This window comes from Canis lupus, chromosome 15 (genome assembly GCF_048164855.1).
Source record: "Canis lupus baileyi chromosome 15, mCanLup2.hap1, whole genome shotgun sequence".
In the NCBI taxonomy this organism is placed as follows: Eukaryota; Metazoa; Chordata; class Mammalia; order Carnivora; family Canidae; genus Canis; species Canis lupus.
This window is the reverse complement of record NC_132852.1, coordinates 46573592-46600321: the sequence shown is the minus strand read 5'-3', so window position 1 is coordinate 46600321 and position 26730 is coordinate 46573592. Positions and strand designations below refer to the sequence as shown.

At 59.6% G+C, this 26730-nt stretch overlaps 1 protein-coding gene and 1 long non-coding RNA gene across 11 annotated transcripts in view; one reads left to right on the top strand and one right to left on the bottom strand.

Moving 5' to 3' along the window:
• Nucleotides 1-26730, top strand: part of AGAP3 (ArfGAP with GTPase domain, ankyrin repeat and PH domain 3) — a 56415-nt gene that overhangs the window by 11215 nt on the left and 18470 nt on the right. For 4 of the 10 annotated variants that reach the window (XM_072776959.1, XM_072776958.1, XM_072776957.1 and 1 more), the window contains 8 exons: nt 17294-17352; nt 17576-17663; nt 17851-17936; nt 18081-18222; nt 18671-18805; nt 18935-19062; nt 20661-20819; nt 24314-24406. In XM_072776959.1, the coding sequence (XP_072633060.1) occupies nt 18201-18222; nt 18671-18805; nt 18935-19062; nt 20661-20819; nt 24314-24406 (537 nt within the window). In that variant the 5' untranslated portion in view covers nt 17294-17352; nt 17576-17663; nt 17851-17936; nt 18081-18200. Of the gene's footprint in view, nt 1-15073; nt 15639-15683; nt 16056-16124; nt 16144-17293; nt 17353-17575; nt 17664-17850; nt 17937-18080; nt 18223-18670; nt 18806-18934; nt 19063-20660; nt 20820-23216; nt 24209-24313; nt 24407-26730 lie in introns of those variants that run through there. The other 6 variants (XM_072776962.1, XM_072776961.1, XM_072776960.1 and 3 more) reach the window with 6 other exon arrangements.
• On the bottom strand, nt 12597-16791 carry LOC140605046 (uncharacterized). Its single transcript, XR_012007825.1, has 3 exons — nt 16425-16791; nt 14736-14921; nt 12597-13132 (listed from the first exon to the last, which is right to left on the bottom strand). It is a non-coding gene; the product is annotated as an uncharacterized lncRNA (long non-coding RNA).

Below are 26730 nucleotides of genomic sequence, written 5' to 3'. Positions count from 1 at the left end.
TCTCCACCCTTCTGACCTCTCAGCCCCTCGCCTCCCTGTTGCCAGCCTGGAGGGTGATCCTGAATTGGGGTGACGGGGGAGAGACCACGGCAGTTCCCACGGCTCCCTCCACCTGCTGCGGATGGGCCCGTGAGTTCTGGAGCGCTGGTGGCCTGACCCAGCAGAGGACGGGCAGGCTGGCGAGCTGTTGGTGGCTGGGCTCGTGTGAACAGCGCAGTCTGGACCAGCTGGCCTTCTGCGTGTCAGCTTTACACAAGGTCAGACGGAGTGGTGGCTCGTGAGGTGCACCTGGTAGGGGAATGGGGTGCTGACTGCGTGGCCCAGACCACAGCACACAGTTGGAGAAGGGCGAGCCCCACCCTCGTGCTCTGCAGGAAGGCAGCGTGGAAGTGACAGCCCAAGGATTCAAGGTCACTGGTTAGCAGCGGGGGGCCCAGTTGGGCCCCCAGGCTTTTTTGCATCACCTTGACCTCCTTCCAGCACACTAGAGGAGGTGGGCCAGGCGATGGATCCTGCTAGTCACCTGCCCTTCAACCACGACCCAAGGCGGTGGTGCCAAGATGCTGTATGTAACCAGCAAGTCTCAAAATATTTTCTTCACCCTGTCCTGGCATTTTAGGCGGGGCTGTTTTTGTAGGTTTTTTTTGGTTTATGTTTTGCCTTTGATTTATGCTAAGTTATATATGTATATATACGTAAAATAGCGGAATATATATTTATATCCTAGCGGAGAGTTTGTAAATGTATGCCTACTCTTGGAAGACACGTGGCACAGAATAAAGCCCCCCTCAGACAGCAACTCTAGGTTGCCTCCTTGCTCTCAGCCCACTTGCCTCCTGTGGGGCAGGGAGGCTTTCCTTACCTGGCCTGCTCAGAGGTGAGGTTACCATGGCTCACACCCAGGAAAGCGCATCCCATGGCATTGTGGCAATAAAATGCGAGGCTCCTTTACCTCCCTCCTCTTGTTAATGGCAGGAAGGACCCCGATTCTTTATCCAGGAAGCCACCAGGGAATCTGCAGGTGGGGTGGGCTAGGCAGTCCCCTTGTGATATCTTCAGTGGGACATCTCAGAGCGCCCTTGGCCAACCCAAAAAGACAAAAAACATCATTTTTTTCTTCAGAGATTTTATTTATTCATGAGAGACACATAAAGAGAGTTAGAGACACAGGCAGAGGGAGAAGCAGACTTCCTGCGGGGAGTCCATTGTGGGACTCGATCCCTGGACCCCAGGATCACGACCTGAGCCAAAGGTTCAACCACTGAACCACCCAGGTCTCACCACCCCCCCACCTTTTTATTTTAATATTTATTTATTTATTTGACAGAGATAGAGTGACAAGCAGGGGGAGTACAGAGGGAGACAGAGAAGCAGACTCCTGTGGAGCTGGGAGCCCGACACGAGGCTCCATCCCAGGACCCTGGGATCGGGACCTAAGCCGAAGGCAGAGGCTTAACCAACTGAGCCCCCCGCCCCAGGTACCCCCAGAAACCATCATCTTGCAGGTCTGTAGTTCTCCCCAGACTTGGCACTGTTAGGACGGAGACTCTGTCCTGAACCTATGTTGATGGGTTTTCTTGTCATTTGCTCGGCCCCAGTCCCCTGTCTGGGGCTTTACGCGTCTCAGTGGGCCCCAGTGGCACAGTGGCCCCTCCAGGGGGTGTTCCTGCCCTTGATAGCCTGATGGAGGCACGGGGCAGGCTGGCATCTAAACCTGGTTTGTCCAGCTCCAAGGCCCACCTTTGCAGTTTGGTCCCTCACGGGGCCTGGAGCAGTTGGTGTTCTTACCCAGCTGGCATTTGTCCTAAGCTGGATTCTGCTTCATTTGCTGCTTGCCCTGTGGACACAGAGCCCTGGGCCAGTCTTGGGTGGGCCTCCTGGCTGCAGCCTCTTACCGGGCTGGCAGAGAATGCTTGACCAACAACTCGGAGGCCTCCCTGCTCTGTACCCAGCCCAGGAGCCCTATTGGGCACTTAAGGTCCTTCAGGGAGCCTCCTGCCCGTATGACTGTGTTCCAGGGCTTGGTGCTGCCCAGGGGGCCGTCTCCCAGCCAGGGGGGGCCCTGCTGGCCTGGGGAGCCGGGGCAGGTGGAGCTGTGGGCTCTCAGTCTCCTGGTAGCCACCCGGGAGCAGGGCTGGAAGTTGAGAGGCCTCAGGGTGGGGGCAGGTGTTCTCCTGGGGCCCTGTGACTTCTCTCAGGCCGGAGTGTGGGGAGGGGTCTCCCCGGGGGTCTTTGCAAGGCTGCCTTGGGCCCAGGCTGCGGACGTGCATGGAGTGATGGCCGGAGGGTGGAGGTGTGTCCAGTCCTCTGTCCTTCCTCTTGGAGTCCACGTTCCCCCCAAGGGATCGGAACTGGGTCAGAGCTGGGGGATTGTTGAAAACATGGGGGTCCTGCGTTTTAGCGTATGTTTCTGACATGTCAGCTGGCTTTGGCCCTAAAAGCCGTTCCCTGTCTGGTAAGGAGGCCTCCCTCCATCAGGCCCTGGTTGGTGGAGGTGGCCGAGGAGCCAGCTACTGGCTGAGGGCCAGCCCTGAACTGGCCCACCCTGTGTGACCCGCGCTGCAGGGTGGCTGGACAGGGTGACTGCAGCTGAGGCCCTGAGGGCGGCCTCCCTCCTCCCCAGAGCCTCGGATGTTCATGGAACTGGCACTAAAATAAATCGTGTCTGAGAAAAGCGTGTGTACCTCCGGCTGTAAGCAGGTCCCCCCACTGCCACCCGGTGGGGAGGGACGGCTAGTGGGCGCCGCGGCAGCCCGGCTGCTTTGATAGGCACTGTGAGACACTGTTTTACCGGAATACTGATTTTATTATGAAAATTGCTGGCACAGTGTGTTTTTAAACTATTCAGATGTGCCACCCCACACGGTGGCACTTCGTATTTGTGCTGCAAATGTGCGAGATTGACAGCTCTTGCAGCGGGTGTGGGGAGTGGCGAGGCTCGTAGTTCAAGGCGACAGGATCTGATCTGGGACCTCAGAAAGAATGGTCCTAAGCAGGTTCACTTCCTGTCAGTGCCCGGTGCATGCCAGCCACTGCCCTGCCTACCCCCTCAGTGTTCTCTGGACGTCCCCGCAGGGCGCGCGTTACCCCCATTCTGCAGATGAGGGTGTGGAGATGAAAAGGGACGCGCTTTTAGTGGCAGAGGCAGGACGGGACCCAGGAAGGCTGGTCTCAGAGCCTGTGCTCAGGGCCCCCAGGTGCTGCTGCACCAAGAAACACATCCAGCTCTTAAAATACAGGAGAAGGGGTGCCTGGGAGGCTCCATCGGCGAAGCGTCTGCCTTCGGCTCAGGTCGTGATCCCAGGGTCCCAGGGTCGAGCCCTGTGTTGGGCTACCTGCTCAGCGGGGAGCCTGCTGCTTCTCCCTCTGCCCCTCCTCCCTACTTGTGCTGTCACTCACTTTCTCAAATAAATAAAAATCTTTAAAATAAAATACAGAAGAAAATCCAAAGAATATTGTCTCTTGGAATAAGAAGGCTCTTCTGAAGCCAGATAGGAAACCTAGGATATATAGAGGAAAAGATGGGACAGATCTTCTCCCAGCTTTTTATTTTGAAGAATCAGCACCTTGAAAGGCATTTGCTGCCCCCCCTTCACCTCACATTCTTGGCAACGGAGGAGCGGTCGGCAGCTGCACAGGGTGGCACTTTGCCGAAGGCTCTTCAGCTGGCATCTCCCAGCATGGGCACATTCTTGCGTGTAACAGAACACCAGTGTCACCCCCAAGGGAATTGACAGGAATCCTCTGACATCATTCAAGAGCTCACCATAACCAGATTTCTCTCCGTTTCCTCCAAATACCTTATATACCCTTTTTGTTTTTCTACAAATCAGGATGGGATGAGGATGCAACAGGATCTGGTGAGATGCTTTTTCCTGGCACACAGACTCTTGAAGGGGCTGGGCCAGATTTCTTTTCTTTCTTTCTTTTTTTAAATTTTATTCATTTATTCATGAAAGACACATAGAGAGAAGCAGAGATACAGGCAGAGGGAGAAGGAGGCTCTCCATAAGGAGCCTGATGTGGGACTGGATCCCAGAAACCCGGGATCATGACCTGAGCTGAAGGCAGATGCTCAACCGCTGAGCCACCCAGGCATCCCATGGGCCCGATGTCTTGTAGAAGGTCTGTGCCCTGGGTTTGGATGAATCAAAGTTCTCCCTCTGTCCTGGCGTGATGTCCAGGCGCTGATGAGATCCGGGTTAAACTCCTCTTCTGGGATTACCCCCTGCTGCGTCACATCTGGTCCTGCTGTCAGTGATGGTAGGGAGCTAACAGTCTGGAAGGTCCATTTCCACCTACTTAGTGATTGCTGAGTGATCTGAGCGCTGGGGCTGGGGCATCTCAGAAGTCAGCTGCTCCCAGGGAACCTGCACTCCCTCAAGGGTGGGAGGGGGAATTGTATGTGTCTGTGACCCTTGCCTGCATCAGGTGTATTGGGGGGGGAGGTGGCCATGTGCTGATTTTCTCAGGTGCGTGTTCCTTCCGTGAGTCCTCGCTGGTGGTGGTCCAGGGTTGAGAGGTACGTTGTCCCAGCCCACCTGTTTTTATCATCGCTCTTGTCTCACGGATTGTCGTCATCGTCATCGTTGTTCAGATGCTCTAATATAATCAATTACAAAATTAACAGATGTAATTACATTTCTGTGGAGTAGAGTAGGAAAATTCGCTTTCACGTACATATGCCAGTTAAATGCTTCAGATGCCTGTGACAGCAGCCCTGCAAACTGTGAAGAAAAGGATCTTTTACATCCTGAAGGCCAATGGTCAGAGCAGAGGACCAGAAAGACAGTTCAGAGGAGAGGAAACGCACATTGTTGGTGATCGTGAAAAAGATCCTTAGCCTCACGCGTAATCTGGGACCCAGAGCAGAAGAGAAACAAGGTCCTGGGCTCCCCTGTCCCATAGCAGAAGGCAAATGCCCGATGCTGGTGCGAGGCCGGTGCTGGCCACCTGCTGGGCTGGAGGGAGATGGCCGGGGACGATGAGGGAGAAGCCATTGGACGCCATCCATTAACGCAAAAAAATGTGTCTTTGAACCCAACTGTCCTACTTTTTCCCCCACGCAATGAGTTGGGGAACGGTAGGATGAGGGTGGAGCGTCGGCGCTGTGAATACCGTGAACCCAGCAAATCAGGGTGAGTGAAAACCGTGCCCACGGACGGGGCAGGGACACAAGAGCATCTGGGAAGTGGCTGTGCACTCAGGCTGTGCCAGAGGCTGGATCCTGTTGTGGTGGAGGGACTGGTTCTTCTGGAAACTTTCACCCATAGGGAAGGCCCCTAGGGGGCCAAAAGCAGTTTTCTTTTCTTTTCTTTTCTTTTCTTTTCTTTTCTTTTCTTTTCTTTTCTTTTCTTTTCTTTTCTTTTCTTTCTTTTTTCTTTCTTTTCTTTTCTTTTCTTTTCTTTTCTTTTCTTTCTTTTTTCTTTCTTTTCTTTTCTTTCTAGATTTTATTTATTTATTCATGAGACAGAGGGAGAGGCAGAGACATAAGCAGAGAGAGAAGCAGGCTTCATGCAGGGAGCCCGACACGGGATTCGATCCTAGGACTCCAGGATAATGCCCTGGGCTGAAGGCAGGTGCCAAACCACTGAGCAGTTTTTGGAGTGTGTTGTGAAAGTGGTTTTATACCCCCAAATTGTAAAAAGATGGACAGTGAGGCAGCCGCGGTGGCTCAGCAGTTTAGCGCCACCTTTAGCCCAGGGCGTGATCCTGGAGACCCGGAATCGAGTCCCACGACAGGCTCCCTGCAGGGAGCCTGTTTCCCCCTCTGCCTGTGTCTCTGCCTCTCTCTGTCTCTCAAGAATAAATAAATAAACTCTTAAGAAAGATGGAAAGTGTGCATTTATTATATGTAGTAGTCATAACCCACTTTCCTATTCTGTGTCTCAGCCAGAGCTGGAGTTGGAAGGCTCTTGTGAGTCCTTGTTAGGAGGCGTGGTGATCCCAGAGCAGCTGCGGATGTTGGGGGCTAGGGGCTGGGCAGAGCGGGGACTTGGGGGGCCGAGCCTTCAGCCAGGACAGTTGCAGACCTGCCTGTGTTTCTGGTGAGCCACGTGTCCCTTCTGTGTGCAGCCATCATCCCCAAGAGCAATGGCTCTCTGCTCCTAGCATCTTTTTCTTTTTACAGAAGTTGTGTCCTCCCTTTGAACGCTGTAGACAACAGAGTAAATAAAACAGACACTTGGCAGAAAAATAGAAGCACAAAAAAATCCCTGTAGTCCTGACTGCCACAGGTCAGCCAGTGTTCTCCTTGGGATGTGATCCTTGCATGTGGACCCATGGTACATCAGCCTTGCTGAAAAAAACAAAAGCAAAAATAGATCCTAAATGTCACCACCTGTGTTAGGTAAAACAAGGTGGCTCAGTCTGCCCTAGGCTCAGGACGTGATCCTGGGGTCCTGGGATTGAGTCCTGCATCGGGCTCCCTGCAGGGAGCCTGTCTCTCCCTCTGCCTATGTCCCTGCCTCCCACTCTGTCTCTCTCATGAAAAAGTAAATAAAATCTTAAAAAAAAAAAAAAAGGCTTTGCAGACGTATCTTAAATGGTTACACCTTCTGGAGATGTGGTTGCTTCCTTCCTTATTTCTATGTTGCTAGGTGTTTTGTGTTGCTTTCATTTTTTTGGTTGTGTTGGACGTCTTCAGGCCTCTGTCCTTTCCTCTGTGTCAGATGGGCCCCGTGGCGGCGCGGATTCTGGGGGCAGAGCCTGTCTTCTCGTCGTGCCCCTGGCCAGCTGCTCTCGGGGCCAGAGGGCCCACTCCTCACACACCAGCCAGCTGCAAAGCAAGGGCTCTGGAAAGCGAGAAGCAGAATTTCATTCTTATTTCTGTTTGAATAACAAGTGCAAATGAATAGTTTCCACTTGTGTTGGCCATTTGTCCTTTCTTTGCTCACATGGAGGTTTTACGTTTTACGTTTGGGTTTTTGTTTTTTTTTTTGTTTGTTTGTTTGTTTGTTTTTACGTTTGGGTTTTTTAAGCAACATTTGTGCTACTAACCTGTTGACATAGCCACTCCCCCTCCAGGTGTCAGTTTCCCTTTAATTCTATTTTTCTTAGGGTTCTTAAAATTTTTAATTGTTCTGGATTTTTTATTTTTATGTAGTTGGACCTATAGATTTTCTCTCTCCTATCCTTTATTTTTTTCTGTTTTTAAGATTTTATTTATTTGTTTGAAAGAGAAGGAGAGTGAGTACCCAGAGGGAGAGGAAGAAGCAGACTCCTTGCTGAGCAGGGATCCCAGGACCCTAAGATCGTGACCTGAGCTGAAGGCAGACACTTAACCAACTGAGCCACCCAGGGGCCCCTCTCCTGTCCTTTAAATTTGAAAAGCCTTGTGGCATATTCCTTCTGGCCTCCCCCTTTGACAGTGTATCCTCTTCTGGTTCATCCCCCCTCATGCAGACTTCTGTAGCTGAGGAGCTTTCCCAGGCTGCCCGGCCCTACATTGTGGGCTCAGCTTGGCTGTGGTAGGTGGGGGGCTTGGATAGCTGAGGTCTCAGGCTCCAGGGAACATTGTGGGCACTGAGGGGGTGTAAGGAGGGTACACGGAGCGGCCCTCTGTCCCTTCCATGCGCGGGCTGGCACAGTGCTTGGGCACTACCACCGGGTATGGGCCGTGGAGACCCTGCAGGGAAGCTCAGAAAGCTTGTGCCCCCCCCCACCCCCCGGAAGGAAAGCATCTTCAGCTCAGAAGGGTGTTCCATGGACTCCTCTGCTCCCTGAACGGCCTCTTTGTGGCTCTGTCTACATGGCATGAAAGTGAGGCGTGCTGAGGGCTCATCAGCCCCAAATAGCCTCTTTTGAGTATCAGCAGTAACCACTTGAGATGGCTTTCTCCTTTGGAAGTATCTACACTGTGTTTACCTACACAGACATCCCTGGGAGGGGTGGCCGCAGAACCTGGGTCAGCCTCTCTTACTGAGTCAGTAGGACTGGGCAGGGGTTTGTTTGGAAGGTAGGGAACGAGGAAGCTGGGAGGGGGTCTTTTTGGGAGGACGGCCCTGGCTGGGAAGGGCAGGGCTGGTCCTCACTGAGGTGCCTACCCAGAAGGGAAGACAGGCAGGGGCTCCCTGCAGGACGAGCTCTGGGGCCCAGGTCGGCCCTGCGTCCGTGGAGATCTCGCCGCCAGGGAGGTCCAAGGGCTCGGAGCCAGTCCGTGGGCCTGGGATTGAATGCCAGCTTCAGCCACTTATTAGCTAGTGACTTCAGGCTGTTTGGCATCGGTGCCTCGGATTTCGCATCTGTATGTTGGGGAAAATTACCTGCTTTTCTCAGGGAGTTATTGTCAGAGTTAAATGGGTCAGTGTGTGTCACGTGCTCAGTGTGGTTTATTGTGTTCTTATGATGATAAGAATAAGTGGCTCTTATTACCAGGTGACCAGCGGCGTCCCATGTGGCTGCTGCCTTGGGTGTATGGGGCACAAAAGGTGGCTTTGCTGTCCTCAGAGCTGGCCTGTGTGTGCCCAGAGACCCTGGTGAAATGAGAGCAGATTAGATACCAGCTTCTACAGCAAAGGCAAGAGGAACTGGGGATGCTGACGGGGACCCCAAGATGTGAGAGCCCCCCAGGACTTCATGATGGCAGTGGGCAGGAGCTGAGCATTCTGACCACAGCTGCTGAGCTGGCGGGGTGAGAGGGGGCGGCCTGGGGTCTGGGCCCTGCTGGAGAGGCCTTGGGGTTCTTAGATGCTGAGTCCATGTGGAACCCCCAGCCCCAGGGCAGTGGGCAGGTATAGCTGTGGGAATGGGGTGGAGCCTTGGGCCTCAGGTCTGGCCCCACTCCCCGGGAAGGCACCTGCTCCACTTTCAAAACCTGTCAAGGGAATTCAGATGCTTTTAAACTTCTGTCCCTGGACTCTCAAACTACCCAGGTCTTTTTATTTTACCCCTTTCGTGTGTACTGCCCCCTTCCCTTGGGGCCCTGCACTTCCACCTGTGTACATGGCCTCTCAGGTGGGGTGCCACCTGGTGGCACTTGGCTTTCTGTAGCTCCACCATCTTGGAGCAGAATTAGTTCAATTGTTATACTTTATGGAATCTTCCCTTTATTTTTCTTAAGGATTTATTTATGGGGATCCCTGGGTGGCGCAGCGGTTTGGCGCCTGCCTTTGGCCCAGGGCGTGATCCTGGAGACCTGGGATCGAATCCCACGTCGGGCTCCCGGTGCATGGAGCCTGCTTCTCCCTCTGCCTATGTCTCTGCCTCTCTCTCTCTCTCTCTGTGTGACTATCATAAATAAATAAAAATTTTAAAAAAATGTTAAGATAGCATCATGAATCATTTTTATAAAAAGGATTTATTTATGAATGGGGGAGGGGCAGAGGGAAAGAATCTTGAAGCAGACACCCCTCTGTGCACAGAGTCGGACGTGGAGGCTCACTGTAGGTCTCAATCCCATGACCCTGAACTCATGGCCTGAGCTGAAACCAAGAGTCGGATGCTTAACTAGCTGAGCCACCCAGGTGCCCCTGGAATCAATCAATGTATCTTTCCTTTCCTTTCCTTTCCTTTCCTTTCCTTTCCTTTCCTTTCCTTTCCTTTCCTTTCCTTTCCTTTCCTTTCATCTTTCTAGAAGATTTTATTTATTCATGAGAGACACACAGAGGCAGAGACATAGGAAGCAGGAGAAGCAGGCTCCCTGTAGGGAGCCCAATGTGGGACTCGATCCCGGGGGATCGAGTCCCACAGATCACAACCTGAGCCGAAGGCAGATGCTCAACTGCTGAGCCACCCAGGTGCCCCTGGAATCTTTCTCTGATTAGGAATATCTTACTCTTGTGAAAATAAGGTGAGAGCAGACAAGTGGCAATACTGATAAGGAACATCTCATAAATGGAAGGCCTTTGGGAGCCACGGGACTGGAAGAAACACATTTTTAGCTTGTGGGACTTTGTGGGACTGTGGTTCAGTTTTGAAGGAAGAGAACACTTTTAAAGACATATGAAATGCGGGACACATGTCGAAATGGGGATGGAAAGGCAAGGAGTGGGCAGCCCCAGTGGCACAGCGGTTTAGCGCCGCCTGCGGCCCAGGGCGTGATCCTGGAGACCCGGGATCGAGTCCCACATCGGGCTCCCTGCATGGTGCCTGCTTCTCCCTCTGCCTGTGTCTCTGCCTCTCTCTTTAGCTGTGTCTCTATGAATAAATAAATTTAAAAAAACACCTTTTTTTTTTTTAAAAAAAAAGGAAAGGCAAGGAGCCATTAGGGAGTGTGCCCTGTGCTCCATTCTGAGTCTGGAATCCCCAGCCGGAGCAAGGCAATGTGGGAAGCGGCATGCTGCTGCTCTGCAGGGTCGCAGGGTGGAGTGTCTGGGACATCATGCACACACGATGATTGAAAAGCAGCAGATTCTTCTTGCCACAGCACAGTGTGTACAGGGCCTGTGGTCCTGGCTGTTGGTCCGAGCAGGGAGCAGTGTCTGGCCGGGTCCATCTTCGGGTTTTGGGATGTGGCAAGGGAGAACTGGTCAGGAGGCTGGTCAGGTGGACTTACTTGCTTTCCTCCGTCTGCACACCCACCCCCACTTGCCCCTTTGGTCCTCCCCGCTTCTCCATGGGGAGCTCTCTGGGACCCTGACCTTGGGAGATGGGCTGGAGTTCTCTCCCCACCGCCCCTTGCTCCTGCAGGTTTTGGACGCTTCCTGGGCTCCCGCAACACAGCCTCTCCAGGTCTGGAGGCCACAGGTTGGAACTGCAGGAGTGGGCGGGCCTCCCTCCTCGGGTCCCCTTGAGCGCTCTACATTGTGCTCCCTCTCCGTCACCGTCTCTCTGTCCAGATTGCCCCTTTCTGTAAGGACAGCAGTCCTAGGGGAGGAGGGGCCCCCACCCTACCCTGGCGTGACCTCATCTCTGCCATTTGCATCTCTGCCATTTGCATCTCTGACATTTGCAGGCGCCCTACTTCCAAACAGGGTCACGCTCTAAAGTGCTGGGGGTCAGGACCTCAAAGTATGAATGGTGGGGGGCACAGTTCAGCCCAGAACAGCCTTCAGCAGATAGAGAAAGACATGATCCAGAAGGGCCCCAGGGATGTTGGAGGTCTGCCTCTGCAGACAGTGGCTTGGCTCCAGCTGATGTGTGACGCTGGCATGTCCCACTAAGTTTCTGACTTGAAGAAAGCTGGTTTCAGTCGTTTTCACATCCCGCAGGACTGTCTCCTCTCGCTCTCTCTCAGCCAGCAGCAATGGCTTCTTTTACTGATCCCCTGCTTGGTGCTGGGCACCGTGTTGGGGCCCCCACAGTCCCAGCACTGGTCTTCATAGCAACTTCAGGAGGCAAGGTGGGGTTATTTCTGGTTTACAGGCTAAAATCTGGGGACCCGGTGAGGGTGGCTGTGGATGGACACGCAGCTGGTAGGGCCCAGAGGCTTAATTTGAACCCAACTCTTTCAACCCCAGAGCACTGCACGCCTCTCCACTGGGGGTCTTTGCAGATGATTTTGCCTGTGAGTCATCTCCTTAGCGGGCTGTCCCAGCCAGGGCTGCTGTCTTGTCAGTCGGCCTCCCTCCCCGCTGGGGGAACAGAAGCCTGGGTCTGCAGTTCATGCTCTGCAGGCACATGTGCCACCGTGCATTCGTTCACAACCGTGCATTCGTCCACAGCACCGGCCCCGTCTCCAGTATGCTGAGCTCTAGTGGGGGAGCAGTGAACACACTAGGAAAGCCCCTGGGAGTGAGGAATGTTCCGTGCACAGCTGCCGTGGGTCCGTGGGTCTGGGTGGAGAGAGGTCCGTGTCCTGTGGTAACAGTGAATTGTTGAGGAGGGGGCGAGCTGGGGCCGGGGGTGCTGGGGGGACAGCCAAGAGTCTCCACCGCCCCCTCCGTGGACTCCCTGTCCCCCACCCGAGGCCTGCGCACAGAGCTGGAGAGCGGGCCTGGGTGTGGCCCTGGCTGCCTGCCTTGCCTCCGCTGGGGCTCCTGGGCTAGGCCGCTGTCCTCCTGCCACCTTGCTCCCCGCCAGCTCCCGCCTTCCTCCCCTCCTCGCGGCGCCCTGGCCGCGGGAAGATGTTTTGCTGCCACCTTGTGGGCAGGAACAGCCTGGCGGCCGGTGTGGCTCTGGGAGTCCCAGGAGCATCGAAGGAGCCACTAGGCGTGCCCTCTGGCGCCCGTCCTGGCTCTGGGCGGGGCGTGGGGCTCCAGCCGGCCGCGCCCCAGCACTTATCAGTGGGGCACCCCCAGCAAATATTTGAGCGGAGACCAGGTACGAGGTCATGTGGGATTCTGGGGCCGGAGGCCACCGTTTGCTCACAAGCAGAGTTTGGTTCTGTGCTGGGCCTCCCACGCTGCACCTTCACGTGGTCTTTCCTGCACCCTGCCAGCTAGCCGGGGTTCGTGGGGTCCTCCCGGGGCCCCCAGGCCAGTCCAGGTGGTGAGGCTAGCCCACCCCATCATGGACCCCTTCTCCCTCTAGAGTCAGCTCTTTCTCTTTCCGATTTCCCAGCTCATTTTCTCTACTCTCTACTTCCAGGGAAATGTGTATCCGTCTTCCCCACAGAGTGCACACCGAGGGGCATGTTGGGAAACTGCCTCCCTAATCCCCCCCACCCCCCCGAAATTGCCATGGAGTCTTCTCGCCCTTCAGCAACAGAGCTAGCATGGTGTTTCTTTTTCTTTTTTAATTAATTAATTTTTAAAGATTTTATTTTTTCATGAGACAGAAGTAGAGACATAGGCAGAGGGAGAAGCAGGCTACCTGTGGGGAGCCCGATCCCAGGACCCTGGGATCAGGACCTGAGCTGAAGGCAGATGTTCAACCACTGTGCCACCCAGGTGTCCCATAGCCTGGTGTTTCTGATGACCTTAGGGGACTGACATCTCAGCCGAGGGCTTAGCCTTATATGGAATTTCTGTACTGTTGATACTGTCCCAGCTTGAGAGCTTTTTAGGATGGTCCTAACTGCCTTCGGGCCTTGTTGAGTAGAGCTGTGACTGCCTCATCTCCTTGGAGCAGAATCTTGTCAGGCACAACACGGAGACTTCGTCTTGACCGGGGGTGATGCCATTGAGGGAAAGAAGGATGTGCCTGCCCTGTTCTCCTTCCTGAGAGCCTCGACCAGCTGGACGGGCCCCAGGATATTTATGTGTTGGCAGGTGTCCTCCTCTGTCTGGCTTCTCTGGGTCAGGACGGGCTTCTGGGAAGGAGGGAGAGGCAGGAGGCAGCCAGGGGAGGAAGAGGACACCGTTGCAGGTTTGGGAGCTGACCCTGGCTGAGCATTTTGCCTGGGAGGAGATTCTCTAGGTGCAGGGGAAGCCACCAGGAGCTGCCGCATTCTCTCAGAACATAAGATGTTCTTATGTCTGGGACAAGGCACTGCTGCCTGCCTTCCTGCAGCACGTATGTGTGTATCTGGGGCCTTTGCTCCCCGAGTGCTGTCCTGCTCCTCTCCCACTGAGATAGCAGAGTTCTAATGCAGCCCGTCCCTCCCCAGTGTCAGGACAGAGCTACTGTCCTGTGCTTGCAGGTTCCTTGGCTTGGGGGGTAGGTCTGTAATGAGCGGCCTCATTAGCCTGGGGAGGGGTCACCCTATGTGTATGGCAGACAGATACGTAGATAGGGAAATGGGAGTGTGGGACACTTAAATGTAGAGGAGTCAGGATCCCAGGGTTGCGTCCTCCCCATGTCTGAAGGATCCTGGGAAAGGTCCTTTTGTGGAACCATCTATTATGTGGGGAATATGCATCCTGGAGGGGAAGAAGCCATCCTATCACTGCTAATAAGTAGTCCCATGAAACCCTGAAACCACCCCCGGGGCTTTCCAGGCCCGGGAGATCCAGCCCAGGACTTGAGAGTGTCCAGTGCTGGGCTCTTCTCAGGAGCACCTAGGATGCCTTCTCAGGCATTCCCCCACCCCAGCCCCCTCAGGAATGTGCTACTTTTATCTTGTACTTTGCTTCTAAGCAGAACCTGGAATTTTGACACCGAGAGGGACATGGGGAGTTGGGATGGACTGGGGGTGGAGGAAGTTTGGGACTATTATTTCTTTAAAACACATGCAGCACCCCCTGTCCGCCCCATCCTTGCCACTACCCAAACTGGTTTCTCAATCTGCTTGTGGTCTTACGGATTATGGCAAACTAGCTCATCTCTTCCTCCGGGAAGAGGACTGATGTTTAAAATGCAGTAGAAAGCACAGCAGGGCAGCTACCTGCCTCCTGCCCCCATCCTGGGGTGAGCCCTGCACTTCAGGAGACTTCACAAGTCCCTAGTGTGGCCCACACTCATGTACAGGCATCCGTGCTTGGGGAGAGTGAGCATCAGGCTCCAGCCAGCACTGAGCACACAACCCTTCACCTCGGCCAGCCACCCTCTGGACAGCCTCTGAACAGGAGACGAGACCCAGGGACTCAGAAGCGAGCGAGTCACTCCTCCAGAACCATGTGGCCCAGGACTGAAGATTACCATTGGACTCTCTGCTGCCCTTAGGCAGGACACTTAACTGAATCCAGACAATTTTATAATCTCCAAAGGAGATGATCACCTCGGCCATTAACAGAAGAGCTGCCTGTAGCATCCAGCAACCTGATCCTAGAGTTTCCCAACCTCAGAGTGTCTCAGCCGAGAACTAAGGATTACCTCGCTCAGGGTCCCCATTTCACAGACAAGGAGCCTGAAAGCCAGAGAAGGTGCATGACTTGCCCCCGACTCCTAACTGAAGCTCTTTGTGATGCTGGCCCAGTGTGTGGTGTGCTGAGGACTGTTATTTATTTGGCCTGCTGGTAATGACAGCTCCTCACCTACTTGCCCCATGCGAGGAGGAGCCCTGGGCTGGAATTTCCTGTTTTCTGAGGGCTCCGGGGGCTGCCCCAGCAGGCTGACTCCCATGCCGCCACCGCCGCCGTTCCGGGGTGTTCCAGGCCAGGCTTGCCGCCTCTCCTTGCTGGGCCGGCTCCCGGCCTCTCCAGGTCTGGGCTTGCCGGCTGCTGCGAGGTGGAAGCGTTGAGGGACTCCGTGGGCCCGGCCGACACCAGGTGCCCAGAGGCCGGAGGTCCGTGCGCCCCGGCCCGGGCCCCGGCCCTGGGCCCAGCCGCGCGCCCCTCGCCATGGGCCTGGCCCTCGCCCGCGGGCCCTGAGCATGGAGCGGGGCTGGCCGCCGGGGGACAGCTGCAGCCGGGAGCGGCCCGCCGCCTGCCGCCGCGCCCTCAGCGTCTGCGACTCGCTGGACCTGCGCGGCGCCCCGGCCGCCCGCGCCGCCGCCGCCCTGCAGGCCGCCCTGAGCGCAGCGCGCGAACAGCCGGCGCGGCCCCGGAGCGTCTGCGCGGGCGGCCCGGGGCCCCCGCCCTCCGGCGCCCGCAGCCTGCTGCTCGGCCTCCTGCGCCCGCGCCTCGGCCGCCGCGGCCTCGCCGACGGCCCCCCGCCGGCCGCCGGGCCCGCGCCCCCGGGGCTCCCCGGCTCGGCCGCGCCCAGCCCCGCGCCCAGCCCCGCGCCCAGCCCCGCGCCCAGCCCCGCGCCGGCCCGGCGCAGCTGCAGCCGCACCCGGGGGGCCCAGGAGCCGCGCCCGCGGCCCACCAGCATGACGTTCCTGGAGGTGAACCGCCTGGAGCTGGCGGCGGCCGAGGGCGCGGGGCTGGGCCGCGCGGGGAGCGCGGGCTTCCTGCGGGGCGCCTCGCTGTGGAGCAGCCAGCGCTGGCAGGTGCTGCGCGGCGGCGGGGGCGGCGGCGGCGGCGGCGGCGGCGGCGGGGGAGGGGGAGGCGGCGGCACCCCCGGCCCCCGGCGCGGCCTGTCCGCGCTGAGGAAGAGCTTCAGCTTCCGCCTGCGCCGCGGCCAGGAGATCCGGCGCGCCGAGTCCGGGCTGCTGCCCCGGGCGCGCACCCGCAGCGACGGCGACGCCAGCTCCCTGGGCGCCTTCCCCAGCCGCCGCGACCTGCTGCTGGGCGCCGAGGCCCCGCGCGCCGCGCCCGCGCCCGCGCCCGGCCGGCCCCGCACCGCCGCCGGCCTCTGGAGACTGCTCACCAGCCGCTTCCGCCGGAGGGAGCCCGCGCCCGCGCCCGCGCCCGCTCAGCCGCTGTGGAGCCGCCGGGCGGCCGCGGCCCCCGGGCTCCTGGGCGCGCCGGGCGGTAAGGGAGAGCCCGGCCCGGGGTCCTCTGTGGTGGGAGCCCCTTGTTGAGAGCGGGTGTGGAAACAGACCGGCCCTGCGTGGGAGAGGTGGGTGTGCTGGGGACCAAGCGAGACCGGCCCGGGCGCCCTGGGTTGCCGTCGGGTCCCAGGAGGTGGCTGTGGCAGAGGCGGACTTGCAGGTCCCTCCGGTCTGGGTCGCCCGCCATCCCGCGCCGCCACTGGCCCGGCAGGATGGAAGCTGAGACCGGACGGAAGGGCCCCTCCCTCACTTCTGGCCCGCGCAGCACTGAGGCCCCGGGGAGGGAGGAGGCCCCCGAGGGGCCGAGGCGCTCCCGTTTCTAGCTTCCAGGTGGGGCTCGAGTCCTCACCTGTAGCTGCCTCTGCAGAGGGACTGCTTGTGGACCCGATCGATCCTTGGTGGTAGCTACTCTTTGAGCCTGCCCGGGGAGGGGAAGCAAGCAGAGGCTGGTCCAGGCCAGGACCCCCTGGGGCGGGCTGGATGATGCCCATTACAATGCAAAGAATAAAGAAAGTGGGTCTGGCCTTAGGGGTGGAGGTGGCTCTGGAGGCTTCCCTTCCCCAGGGCCCTGCCAGGCAGCCCAGGACACGGCCCTCCAGCTCTCTCCAGGGAAAGAAAGAGTGGTGGCCTCCCATCAAGGAGGAGCTTGGGGAGGAGGGCCAGTTGGGCAGGATAGATAGCTCCCTATTCAACCTGCACCTCTCAGAACAAGGGCAGGTAAGGGCTCCTCCCTCTTCACCCCGCCTAGGAATGTGGTGGGTGGCCCCACCCTGTGAGAGCGAGCTGTTCCTACTCGCTGTAGGAGGCTGTTCCCCTTGCCTAGCTGCCAGGTGCCCAGCCCCGCTCGGTGAGCTGAGAGCTACAGGAGAGGCCTCTCACCTGGGCCTGGGGTCTGGCCCTGGTGGGAACTACTTAGCTCACTGGAGCAGTAAGAAGAGGAGGGTCGCAGGGCCAGGCCGGGAGAACTGGCTGGGCCCGCAGCTCTCAGAGTCCTCTCCCTGAGGACTATCATCGTTCCAGTTGTCTCGGGAAGAATTTTCCTGCTGCTCTCTAGGGAGTTAGGTGTGAGGGTTGGGGTCCCATCGGGACTGCACTGTTTTCTGGCCTTGGCTGAGGAAGGGGCAGCGTAGGAGACAGCTGGTGGCGGACAGCACAGGTGTGTGTGCACGTGCGCGCAAGTGCCACCTCGATCCTGACGGGTGGCCTTCTCTCCTGCAGACTCCTTTGTGAACAGCCAGGAGTGGACGCTGAGCCGCTCGGTTCCGGAGCTTAAAGTGGTGAGTGTGACCTGGGGGAGCCTCAGGCAGTCCTGGGGCTGGGCGGGTGTGGGCCAGAGCCACAGGCCCAGGCCTCGTTTCCCCCTGCCTCTCTGGTCTTGGCCTCTCTCCGAGGCCCCTCGCTTCTGTTCAGCCTTCTTGTCTGGTCCTTAGCTCGGGCCCTCCTTCCTGTCACCTCTTTCCTCTTGGCCTGACCACTGCTCTCACCCCTCCTCTCCCACAGGGCATTGTGGGCAACCTGTCTAGCGGGAAGTCGGCTCTGGTGCACCGCTATCTGACAGGGACCTATGTCCAGGAGGAGTCCCCCGAAGGTGAGCACCATGGGCTCACTGGCCACTCTGCCCCCCTTGATCCCTGTGCTGTGGTCAGTGAAGGGGAGCTGGAGCCCCCTGTCCTCCCAAGTCCTTCTGTCTCTGTTGGTAGCCATGCATTCCAGAACTGCCCGGCCTCGTCCGTGGTCTGTCCCAGCTTGGGGCCTGATTGTGCGCTCTGTCCTAGGGGGTCGGTTTAAGAAGGAGATTGTGGTGGATGGCCAGAGTTACCTGCTGCTGATCCGAGATGAAGGAGGCCCCCCTGAGCTCCAGGTGATGCTCCTGCCCCCGCCCCGGCCCCTGACACCCCCTTTCCCCAAGGATCTGGCTGACGCCTGGCAAAGTTGTGTGTGCGCGGAGGGGTGTGGAGCTTGCCTGCGAACGAGTGAGGGTGGTAACCCTGCCCGGTCCCCCTAGTTTGCCGCCTGGGTGGACGCGGTGGTGTTCGTGTTCAGCCTGGAGGATGAAATCAGCTTCCAGACGGTGTACAACTACTTCCTGCGGCTCTGCAGCTTCCGGAACGCCAGCGAGGTGCCCATGGTGTTGGTGGGCACGCAGGGTGAGCGGGGTGCAAGGGGACCGATGCGGGGGTGGGGGATGTTGTGGGGGAGGGGTGCAGGGAGAAAGCCCCGTGCTCTCCCTTCTCGGGGCTAAGGAGCCCCAGCGGGGGGCACCACCTCCTTGCTGCGTCCGTCTGTTGGTCTGTCCGTCTGTCGGTTTGTCCGCCCTGGATTCCGCCCCCACCCCTCCCCCGTTAAAGCCTCCCTCCTGCCAGTAATGACCACATCCACGTCTTCTGTGGTGAATAAACGGCGGATGGGGGGGTGGGGGCGGGCTCACTGCTGCTCTGAGCTGGAGCGAGGCCTGGACCTTGGTGGCTCGAGCTCTGCGTCGCCCACGCACCTGCAGACCCAGTGCATCCTTCTGCCCTGGTCCGTGGTCGGAGGTCAGCGGTGGCACCACTTCTCCGCAGGCTGAATAAACTCCCGCCCTCCCGCCTCCCACAGACGCCATCAGTGCCGCGAACCCCCGAGTGATCGATGACAGCAGAGCCCGCAAGCTCTCCACGGACTTGAAGCGCTGCACCTACTACGAGACATGTGCGACCTACGGGCTCAACGTGGAGCGTGTCTTCCAGGACGGTAACTCGGGCGTGGGGCGGGCAGGCCCCCCACGGCGGGGTCCAGAGGCTCTGTGGCCCATGGGCCGTGCGCCCCGGAGGGCGGCTCTCTTCTCCCCAGGGAGCTAACTGACTCTGCTGTCCCCTGCAGTGGCCCAGAAGGTAGTGGCTCTGCGGAAGAAGCAGCAGCTGGCCATCGGGCCCTGCAAGTCACTGCCCAACTCCCCCAGCCACTCGGCCGTGTCCGCCGCCTCCATCCCGGCTGTGCACATCAACCAGGTGCGGCCAGCCTCCCCGCCTCCCACTCGTGTCCTGTCTGTCTGCCTGCCTGCCTGTGTGTCCCCACCCTGTCCACTCTCCCGCCTTGTGACTGGTTTGAAAGCGCTGGCTTGAGTTCCCTGTTGCCTGCACGACTGGCCTGGCCTCATCTGTGCCCGTCGTGACCACCTCCCTGCCAGTCCCCATCCCTGCGGCCACTCCTCCTGCCCTGCAGCTACCGCAGCTGAGGCAGCCCAAAGGCTTGCTGGGTCTGTGTTCTCGGAACTTGGAGCTGCCCTGGGGACTGTCCCCATGGAACCACACTCGGGAGGCACTGAAGGGTTCTCTCAGGCCTGCTCGCTTCTCACCTGCAGGCCCCATGGGGGGGCAGTGGCCTTCGTGCCATGTGGGGTCTCAGGGGTGTCCTGAGCCAGGTCCTGCTGGGGTTCATCCTGTAGTAATCACTGGGATGGCTGCCCATTTCCCATTTACTGCTGATTGGTTTTTGGTCCTTGCCATTTGGGCCGGTACTTTCTGTGGGACTCTTTCCCCAGTCCGTGCCCTGCTCTGCAGAAAGCCCTGCGTTGTCGCAGATGCACTGCCCTGAGTGGTTGAGCCGAGCCTCCGCTCCGGCCAAGGGCTCTTGTCTTGAAGTGCCGCCCTGTGCTACCAGCTTTCTGGCGACAGCCCGGTTGCTTTATCCAGAGGCCCCTTGTTTAGTGCTTTAGAGACATCGGGGAGGGGGGTTCCCGGGGAGCAGCCTCACAGGGGAAAGAGAAAGAACTAGGTCTGTCTTGTTAGCTCAGAGCCATCGCACCCCAGCCCGCAGATTGCGGGGCACAGACTTCCTGGCTCTGTGTGCAGGCCCTGTGCCAGATGGCTCTGACTGTCAAGGGGGCAGTGGTTTGGGCATTTTGCTCTTCTTGTGCAGGTGAGGATTCGAGGGGGCTCTCAGGGCAGGACGTGTTCTCTGCTTAGTGAGCACCTTCCGGGCAGTGAGGGGCAGGCTTGTTGTGTGTGCTGTATGTGTTTCCCTGAGTCCTGAAGCAGCCGCTGCCCTTTGCTTCCTCCATCCGTGATCCTTCCGTCTCTTCCCGTCTTTCTTCCTTTCCAACCTCTGCCCCTTACCTGCGGCTTCCTCCCATAGCAGTCTTCACTCTGTTCTGCTCTCTGTCTTGGCCCTCCCTGAACCCCGCCCCCATCACACACACCATCCAGAGGCCGACCTCAGCCTCCCCTGTGCCCTGTGCCCCACCCAGGCCTCCTGCAACTTCAGCCTAGGTCACTGACCTGGGGGTTCATCCACGGTGACCCGCCACCTCGTGCCAGACCCACCTGTGAGGCAGGGCTCCACAGTTTCTTCAATGTCAGCCCCTGTCCCTTCCTCTGGCCCACTAGCGGTGCCTCTGATCAGCTCACTGGCAGGCACAGAACACCCCTACTAGGGCCCAAGTGGGACTGCCCAGCACGGCGCTGGCTAGATCCTGCTGGCCTCCAGGCCGTGCTGCCCTCCCTCCTCTACTGCCCCGTGAGCCCCAGGCCAAGTCCCTGGCCCCCATCTGCCGCCTGCCCCTGCGCCCCGCTCCAGAGCAGCCCTCAGCAGCCCTCTCTGTCCTTAGGCCACGAATGGCGGCAGCAGCGCCTTCAGCGACTACTCCTCCTCAGTCCCCTCCACCCCCAGCGTCAGCCAGCGGGAGCTGCGCATCGAGACCGTGGCGGCCTCCTCCACCCCCACACCTGTCCGCAAGCAGTCCAAGCGGCGCTCCAACATCTTCACGGTATGTGCCCTGCGCCCTGCCCTCCCACCTGCCCGGCTGCCCGTACTGGCCAGGCAGGGCGCGGCCCCCAGCCCCGCAGCCAGGAGGGAACAGGCGAGAGCCACAGACACTGGGCCACGGGCAGCCCGAGTCAGGAAGATGCCGCCCGCACAGACACACACAGCTTCTGCAGGCTCCTCACCGGTGCCCTCACGCACACCCAGACTCTTCTAGACGGTCCCTCTGAGTGCACAGGGGGCCACCCTCAGCATATGCACATAGACCCTCCTGCCTCTGCTGCGTACATGCATACGTTCCCTCGTCTCCCTGACCCGTAGGGCTGACCTCTTGGCCGGCTTGAAGGATTTTTGGCCACATCTGCTCTAACTCCCCTGATGCCCTCACGTCCACAGTTGTGGAGCAAGGCCCCCAAGGCTACAGGAAGGGTTCTCTGGTCGATCTAGGGCTGGGGTTCAGCCTCCTTGTCTGCATCCCACTCTTTTTCCATGGCCTGACACTTCCCACCCACGGCTCACCGGGTCCCCCAGGGGCTTAGACATCTTTCCCTGGGTCTCGTCCCCTGCTCCTAGTCTATGCCTCGGGCCCCGGACAGGCTGGTCCTCTGCCCTGCTCACAGACCTCACTCAGGGACCCTGCGTGCCTTCTGCTGCTGGGGGCCTGGGCCCGCGACTCTTAGGTGCCCCCCCCCTCCCGTCTGCTGCCTGTCCATACCCCACATCCGAGGCACAGGGCCCGCCCCACACTCTCACCTTCCAGCTGGGACTCGGCTGGGCTGTCCTGGGAGTCTTGGGTCAGATGGAGGTGGGCGAGCCGCCCGTGTGGATTCTCAGGAGATCACTCGGTACTTGTGCATCAGTCCGCGCGCCTCTTTCTGAGCATCAGGGCTCGGCTCTCGGCCCGGTCCTGTGTCCAGCTGGCCCAGCAGGCCCTGCCTGGCTCTCAGGAGCCCCGCCCAGACAGAGCCAGCGCCCCCAGGCCTTGTTCATTCATTCTCGCCTCTGCCTGCCCAGCACACCGCTGCCCAGCCCACCCACTTCCGTCCACCCCGTGCCTGCCGCGCACCCCCTCCTCATTCGTGCTGACCTCCCCCTGCTGCTGACAGCTGCTGCCGTGCATTGCACTCCCCCAGCCCTGACCCTGCCTAGCCCTGATGCCTCTTGTTTCTGTTTGTGCTCACCGAGACACACTCAGCCCCGGGCTGCCTGCCTGTGCCCACGCCCGCTGCGGCGGTGGCTGCAGAGCCCCTGGGTGCCTGTGTTTGCAGTGACCGCCGTCCGCGTCCCGGCACCTGCTCTCCGACCTCCCGCTCTGGTCACCCACTCCCTCAGCACCATTCTGAACCTCCCACATCTTCTGCTGCTAGGCCTGCTGCCCTCTGTCCGCCGTCCATGCCCGGCTCCCGGCCTCCTCGCCGCAGCCGTTCGTGCTCCCTGCCCTGTGCTCCTGCTGCCTGCTCCGCTGTGCTGCCTCCGCCTGTCATCCTTGTCGTGCGCACGGCACAGCCTCCCCCTCCTTTCCTGGGCCCTTCCTCTCTCTCCATCCTCACTGTGGCCACCTTATTTTTTCTTTTCGTTGTTTCCATGGTGACCTCACTTGCGCCATTGTCCACGAGGAGGCCTCGAGACACGCCCATCTCTAGGAGTGCATCTCGGGACCTCCCCCTCCCATCACCACTGTCCAGGCCACCTCCTCGCCCTCATCCCCCTCCCCGGCAGAGCCACGCCTGCATGGGGCTGGTGTCCTCGTGACCCACCCTCTGGATGTGGCCACCGATGTCCCCAGTCTCCCCCGTGACTTCATGTGCTCATTTTGTTGCCAGTCTTGCCCTGGTTCCCATTCTGGGGGACTGCCCCCTCTGGGCTCCCAGGGATCCTCTGGTGGTTGCTGCGGGCGGGGGGGGGGGTCTCTTGGCTCAGCAGCCTGGCCGGGGCAGGCTGTACCCCACTCCCCCCAACCAGCTTTTTGGTCCGGGGACCTGGTGGCAGCAGTCCCATCCACCTTCCTTCTCCCTGGGCCGAAGGGGCAGAGGCTGTGGCACCCGGGAGAGGCCTCGGGCAGGTGCCGATGGTGGAGCTGTGGGCAGTGGCCTGTGACCTGGTTCTTCCTCCTCCCCTGCCTGTGCGCCCCCACCTGCACTTGTAGTCCTGTGTCCTTGGCTCCTGGCAGCCTGGGAGAACGGGAAGGGATGGGGGCCCCGGCCGCCCAGTGGCGAACATTCCCTGATGAGCTGGACTGCCCAGCGGCCTCTGCCGCCACCGCCTCCTCCTCGTCCTCCTCCTCTTCATCCCGCTGCTGCCTCTCCCCAGGCACCTGGGTCTCTGCCCTCACCAGTGCTGACCAACTCGTGCGGGGCTTAAGTATAACTTGCCAAAATCTTTATTCTTTCGATATTTGCAGATATGTGCCACTGTTTCCAACTTTTCATCAACAAAAAGGCCTTTCCAACTCCTTCCAAATTAGAAGACCAGGTGGTGACACACAGCACCTCTGGACATTCTCCCCTGTGCGGGGCCGGAGGCGGGCCGGGCCCTGGGACTGCTCTCAGATGAGAAGCGGCCGCCGTGCTCCCCACTCCAGAGACCCACAGGAACCTTTGTAACTAACCCCCACCCCCAGGGAAGGCTAGGAACGCTGGAGCCCGCGGCTGGGGGCTGCCCCGGGGACCAGGCCCGGCTGGACGCACTGCGCCAGGCTCGCTGCATGGAGAAGAAGGGAGCTCGGCCCCACGCCCGGCGCCAGGCCAGCGCAACGAGGCCCAGAGGGGCGGGGGCGTCCGAGCGCCCGCCCTGGCCCAGCTGCTCCTGGGGGGAGCTTTCCTGCCCCTCCCCTCCTCTGCTCCTTCCTGCATGGACTTCTGCTGTTCCTGCTCCGCCCGGATGCCACAGCCACCGCCGCGCGCTTGCCTTTCCCCTTCTTGGCCTCCCCATTTCCTAGGATCCGCGCTGGGGCGGGCTCTGCCCCAGGAGCCTGGCAGGGGCGCAGGGCCTCTTCTGGCCTCTCTCCTCTCTCTCTCCATCCACTGTGCCCCTCGGGCCTCGCCGACCGTGCTCGGTGCAACGTGCCGTGTGGTGTCTGTACGGCAGACGGGCCGCTGCCCGCTTACTTCTGGACTTCGCTCTCCCCGGTTATCATGCCCTGTGCTCCCCGCCATCCCTCGGCCCCACCGTCCACCTCTCCTCGCCCCTTCCCTTCTCTTATGCCCCAGCCCCCTGGGCTGCGCGCTCCTCGCGCCCTTGGGATTCCGTGTCCTTGCTCTTTTGTAAGGGGCGGGCCTGGCTCAGTGCCCCGTGCTGCTCTGTATGGTGCCGTGTGTAAGAATAAACCCATTGGAATACTCGTGGTCTCAGTTCTTCCCGGTCCCGCCGCCCCGGCCCTGCCCCAGCGCTAGGGTCTGCTCAGGAGGAGGGAGGCGGGGAGGGCAGGGGAGTCCAGGTGGGCAGCTGTCCCCCTTGGGCCCTGGGCCCTTTTAACACGCCTCTTCTTTTCTCTTGCAGTCTCGAAAGGGTGCCGACCTGGACAGAGACAAGAAAGCCGCTGACTGCAAGGTGGACAGTATCGGGAGTGGTCGGGCCATCCCCATCAAACAGGTCAGTGCCCCTATCCCCCTGTGGCCAGAGGAGTGGGAATGAGGGCTGAGGCCCAGGCCGCACCTCTGGGGGGTGGCCTGAGAGGCGAGCACACCCCCCCATCCCCGACCCCCCCCCCCCATTGCCAGGCATTATAACTGCAGAGAGGTCTTCCTGCTGAGGACAGTAGCCCCTTGCTGGAGCAGCCCTTCCGTGGCTGTGCTGGGGCCTCCTCGCTGCCACCAGGGGGCAGCAGAGAGCCACCTGCCATCCTCAGCCTCCCACGGAGCCCCAGGAGTTGGGTGGCCCTGCCCACCTGGGCCGGTCCCAGAAAAGGAACTCACGGAGAGTGCCCAGAGGGGATGGTCAGGGCTGCTCCTGCCGGGGTCACTGGTGCAGTCTTCTCCACAGGAGCCTCCGTTCCCTGGGAAAGAACAGCTGAGTGGAGCTGTCCCCTCCTGGGCACCTCCTCTCTGGGTCACTGCCTGGCAGGGCTGGGCCTCCAGAAGCCTGGATCTTCTCAGACCCCCGAGTGGGTCCCGGTGCCTGAAAAAGACCTCGGGCGCTGCGGGGCATCCTTGTGCGGAGGTGGTGGTGTGCTGGGCAGGGCCATAGAGCTGCCGAGCTGGGGGGGGACTGGGGGGGCAGAGCCAGGAGGTGTCTCTGGAGCCCAGGCAAACACCTGCTGGCTGCTGTGCTCATGAGGATGGGGCGGTGGCTTGGCGGTCAGGACTGGGCTCGGCTCAGACCTTCTTGGGTGGTTAGACATGCCATGTCTGTAGGATCTGTGTTGTCTGTCAGGTTTTGATTGAAGAGGAGACTGGGTGGCTGGGCCGCAAGAGCTTGACCAGGCCGGAGCCCTGTGGTGAAGGTTTGACCCTCCAGGCTGGGTCTTCTGGGGCCTGTGGGCAGGTTGGCAGAATAACTATGTCAGAGTGGGATTCTGACCCCATGGCGAAGGTCCACTCAGAATGGAGAGCCCCGAAAGGGTGTCGGGGCCCAGAGTGCGGGTGGGGACCCTGTATGTTGCTCTGTGGCCTGTGTCTGCTTCTGCCCTCCCCTGGAATGTCATTACAGGATGCCTGGCGGAGACAGCTCTAGCCGGATCCCCTCCGGGGAAGCCAGGGGAAGCGGCTGGGATGGAAGTGGCAGTGGTGTCTCCTTGCCTGTCTGTGGTGTGGGTCTGGGTGCAGAATCCGACCCCACAAACCTGTTGATGGTGAAATTGCATTCTCTGGGACTGTGCAAACCAGGGGCTCCTTGGGGGCCTCTCACCAGGCGACATGCCTGTGTCTCACAGAGGCCCGTCACTCTGCTTTGGGGGCAGGTGCTTTCTGAGCCTGATGCAACCACATAAACATTTAAGAAATAAAAGAACCCTTGCTCCAGGCCCCTTACTTTGAGACTAGCGTAGCCCCAAATGCCTCCTTCCTGTTCAGGGTGCAGGCTGGTGTGTCTGGTTCCCCGAATCCCCTATGTGGAGGGGAGGGAGAGCTGTAGGATGGGCTGTGAACTTGCATCTGGGGCTCCAGTCCAGCCAGGGGTCAGCTAGGTCGCCTGTCTGGTATAGGCCTCCAAACCTCAGGGACCCTCTGTCGGAGCAGAGCCTGCCAGGAAGGAACCTGGGCGAACTCTAGTGCTACCACAGGGTCACGCAGGGCAATCAGGGTGTGCGTGCGTGGAGGTGGGGGCTAGCCACGCTCTGCTTTCTGGGGGCCCGGTGGTGCCTCCCCCAGCCTCCAGCTGCCCAGGGCCAGTGTGGCCCCCTTCCCACTCTCATGTCCCAGGCTCCCCATCCCATTCCTTCCCCCTCCCCCCCACTCCTGCTGGGAGTGGAGATTGCATTTCAGTTGCCATTTGCATTCCCAATCAATCCGGACTCCGCAATTAAGCCGGCTGGCGGAGCTGGGAGGGAGGCGGCGGCGGAACGGGTCCTCTGGGGGCTGTCGCCTCCGCACCGCTCCCATTCCGCCCCAGATTGCTTCCTGCTCCGCCGTGCGCAGCCGGCCGGCCAGGGAGGGGAGCAGGAACCCCTGTAGATCGTCTCCCTCCTTAGAAGGCAAGGATGTGAGAGGGAACGGGAGGTACCCACCTCCTGGGTAGGCAGGCCTGTAGCCTGCCCGGCCTTTAACACTGCTTCTGTGTTGGGCGGGGGCTGGCAGGTGAGAGGCAGGTGAGGCAGGCTGGGGGGCACGAGTGGGCAGCAGGTCGAGTCCCCGGCCAGCTGTGCTCGCTTTGCTCGCTTCGTCCTTCCATGCCTGCAGTCCTCCCACACCCTTGCTGACTGTGCTCACTGAGCTCATTATCACTAGGCCACAGCGGCTCCCTGCTGTGGATCAGGCCCA